Source organism: Crocuta crocuta, unplaced genomic scaffold, assembly GCF_008692635.1.
Source record: "Crocuta crocuta isolate KB4526 unplaced genomic scaffold, BGI_CrCroc_1.0 scaffold531, whole genome shotgun sequence".
Lineage (NCBI taxonomy): Eukaryota > Metazoa > Chordata > Mammalia > Carnivora > Hyaenidae > Crocuta > Crocuta crocuta.
In genome coordinates, this window is record NW_027531997.1 from 2,410,551 (window position 1) to 2,412,909 (window position 2,359).

Genomic DNA, 2,359 nt, shown 5'->3' on the forward strand with positions numbered 1-2,359 from the left:
TTCGAAGTGGAATTACACCTATAATATTTAGTCTTTCTGTCTAACGAACTTTCCAGTTATTCATGTTCGTTACTAGACATTGGTAGGTTTTTTTTTAATGCTTTATTTATTTTTGAGAGAGAGAGAGATAGAGACAGCGTGACCAGGGGAGGGTCAGAGAGACAGGGAGACACAGAATCTGAAGCAGGCTCCAGGCTCTGAGCTAGCTGTCAGCATAGTGCCCGACATGGGGCTCAATCCCAGGAACCGTGAGATCATGACCTGAGCTGAAGTCGGATGCTTAANTCCTTCCTTTTATGAATGGGTTTTTTCCTAATATATTTTATAGTTTGTTATAATTGATACATGAGAAAGCTATTAAGTTTTGTATATATTTTTATAACTGGTAACATTCTCTTAAAAAGAATAAATTTTACCCCCTTTAGATAATCATGTTTTCTTATAAATTTTGAAAATTGCTTTTTCTCTAATTTGTAAATGTTTCTTTTCTTACTGTAGTATAGAGAAGTTCTACAACAGTGTTGAATAATAATAGCTCTTGTGGGAATTTTATTTGTGTATTTTTTCCAAAGGAACTTCTTCTTCAAAGTGGCTACCTAACGCCAGCATGCATGGTCTACTTTTCCCCAGAAAACTAGATGGAAAGAATTTCTGCCGTAGCCCCTGTGTGTCAGAATGCAGGGTTGGATAACTTACTCGGTTTTTGTTTGTTTGTTTGTTTGTTTTTGGTAGTGGTTTAACACAGGAAACATTCTGGGTTTTCATTGTATGTCTAGGTATCACATTTCTTTTGTTCTCTAAAAAAGGTCCTTAGAGTAGTTCTGTGCATGGAATGATATTAAGTAAACTCGTTTTAATGTTTTTTAAAGGAATATAACTGATTGGTAATGTACATATGTTTTTGTCAAGTAAGTTTTATGTTATTAGTTCAAACCATAGACATGGGTAAATTCTTTCTATTTCTGCTAAAAAATGAGCAAGAGAGACAGCTTTATAATGCTCATTATAAATACTTCAGAGCAATTCTAAATATTTTAATTATTAAGGCATCTTTAATTTTGTAGTGTCTCAGCGGATGAAGTTAATTCACCATTATCACCTCTCACATGGCAGGTAAGAAGAGAATGAATTACTGTTATACCTAATATTTTGTTCTCATTTATTTATTTAGTTAAAAGAAATTGTCTCATTACAGCCCTTAGAAAATCAGAAGGATCAAATAGATGAACAGCAGTGGCCAGAATCTCAACCTATAATCNCTTTGTAATTACTAGTTTCGATTTTATCAGTTTTGTGTTAATAAGGTAGACTTTAACTCTAGTTACGTATAGTAAATATGTTATTTTGTCTTGACTTCCCACATGCATAAGTATAAATACTATGATCTAGTTAAATAGATAAAATTTCAGTACTTAAGAAGAACTAAGGGTGAGTAGATCAGTCTGAATTGTGCTTTACCAAATACTTGACAAGAAAGATGAATGCTTGCTATACTGCTTATTGTAGCCATATGGCGTAATGTCTTCAAAGAATTACTTAGAAAAGGTCTTTAATTAGATTTGTTTCAATATGTAGTTCACACATATTTGCCATTAGAATATAACTGTTTCTGTCAAAATAAATGCTATTTACATGACTCTAAAGATTCTTGAAAGTGTCCCCCATTTTTTCTTCTTGCTACCTTAGTAAATTTCTTAAGATAATCTTTTATCTTAGCTAAATTAAAAGCTTAGACTGTCGGAATTATCTCAGATTTCTAGTTTAGCAGGGTTTTAGTGAAACTTTACTGAGTACACCTTTGTAAATATTGTCATATTACTCACTTGTGGTTAAAGTCTGCTGTGTTTGTAGATGCCTGTGGAATTAGCATAATGTTCAATACTGGTCAGAATCCATTATTGGACTTTTTGACTCAAATGAACAGAGCAGGAAAGCTTCCTGCCCCATGAATAGCAAATTCTGTTGTCCTTGTGTACTTCTCTGTTCCCTGAAGCCTAATTTTTATCTAATAATAATAATTTTATGTAAATAACATAGTTCTCTGCTAAATTATAGGTAATTTGAAGTTTACATCACTAATGGATAGGATTGTATTTCATGTTTTTCTGTTTGGTAGAAGTGGTTATCTATACACATTGCTCTGTTTCCTTACATGGGAATAGAACATATTTGGAAGTAGTATCATATGACCAAAACAAAAACGTTATGTGTCATAGCAAGTCTGTGAAAAGTTTCATCCTTCAACAAATAATTACTGAATCCTTTTATTGTGCTTCATGTTACCTGGTCAGTATGAGAGGTGATGAAGAAATAAAAGACATAGGGAAAGAAAGAAAAACACTCTCAAGCAGAAATCTGG

The 2,359-nt window shown here is 32.7% G+C and overlaps 1 protein-coding gene across 1 annotated transcript in view; it reads left to right on the top strand.

The window, feature by feature from the left end:
* LRCH2 (leucine rich repeats and calponin homology domain containing 2) overlaps positions 1-2,359 on the top strand; it is a 60,575-nt gene that overhangs the window by 31,749 nt on the left and 26,467 nt on the right. The window contains 2 exon segments of the mRNA XM_077775164.1: positions 1,065-1,113; positions 1,196-1,263. Of these exon segments, the coding sequence (XP_077631290.1) occupies positions 1,065-1,113; positions 1,196-1,263 (117 nt within the window).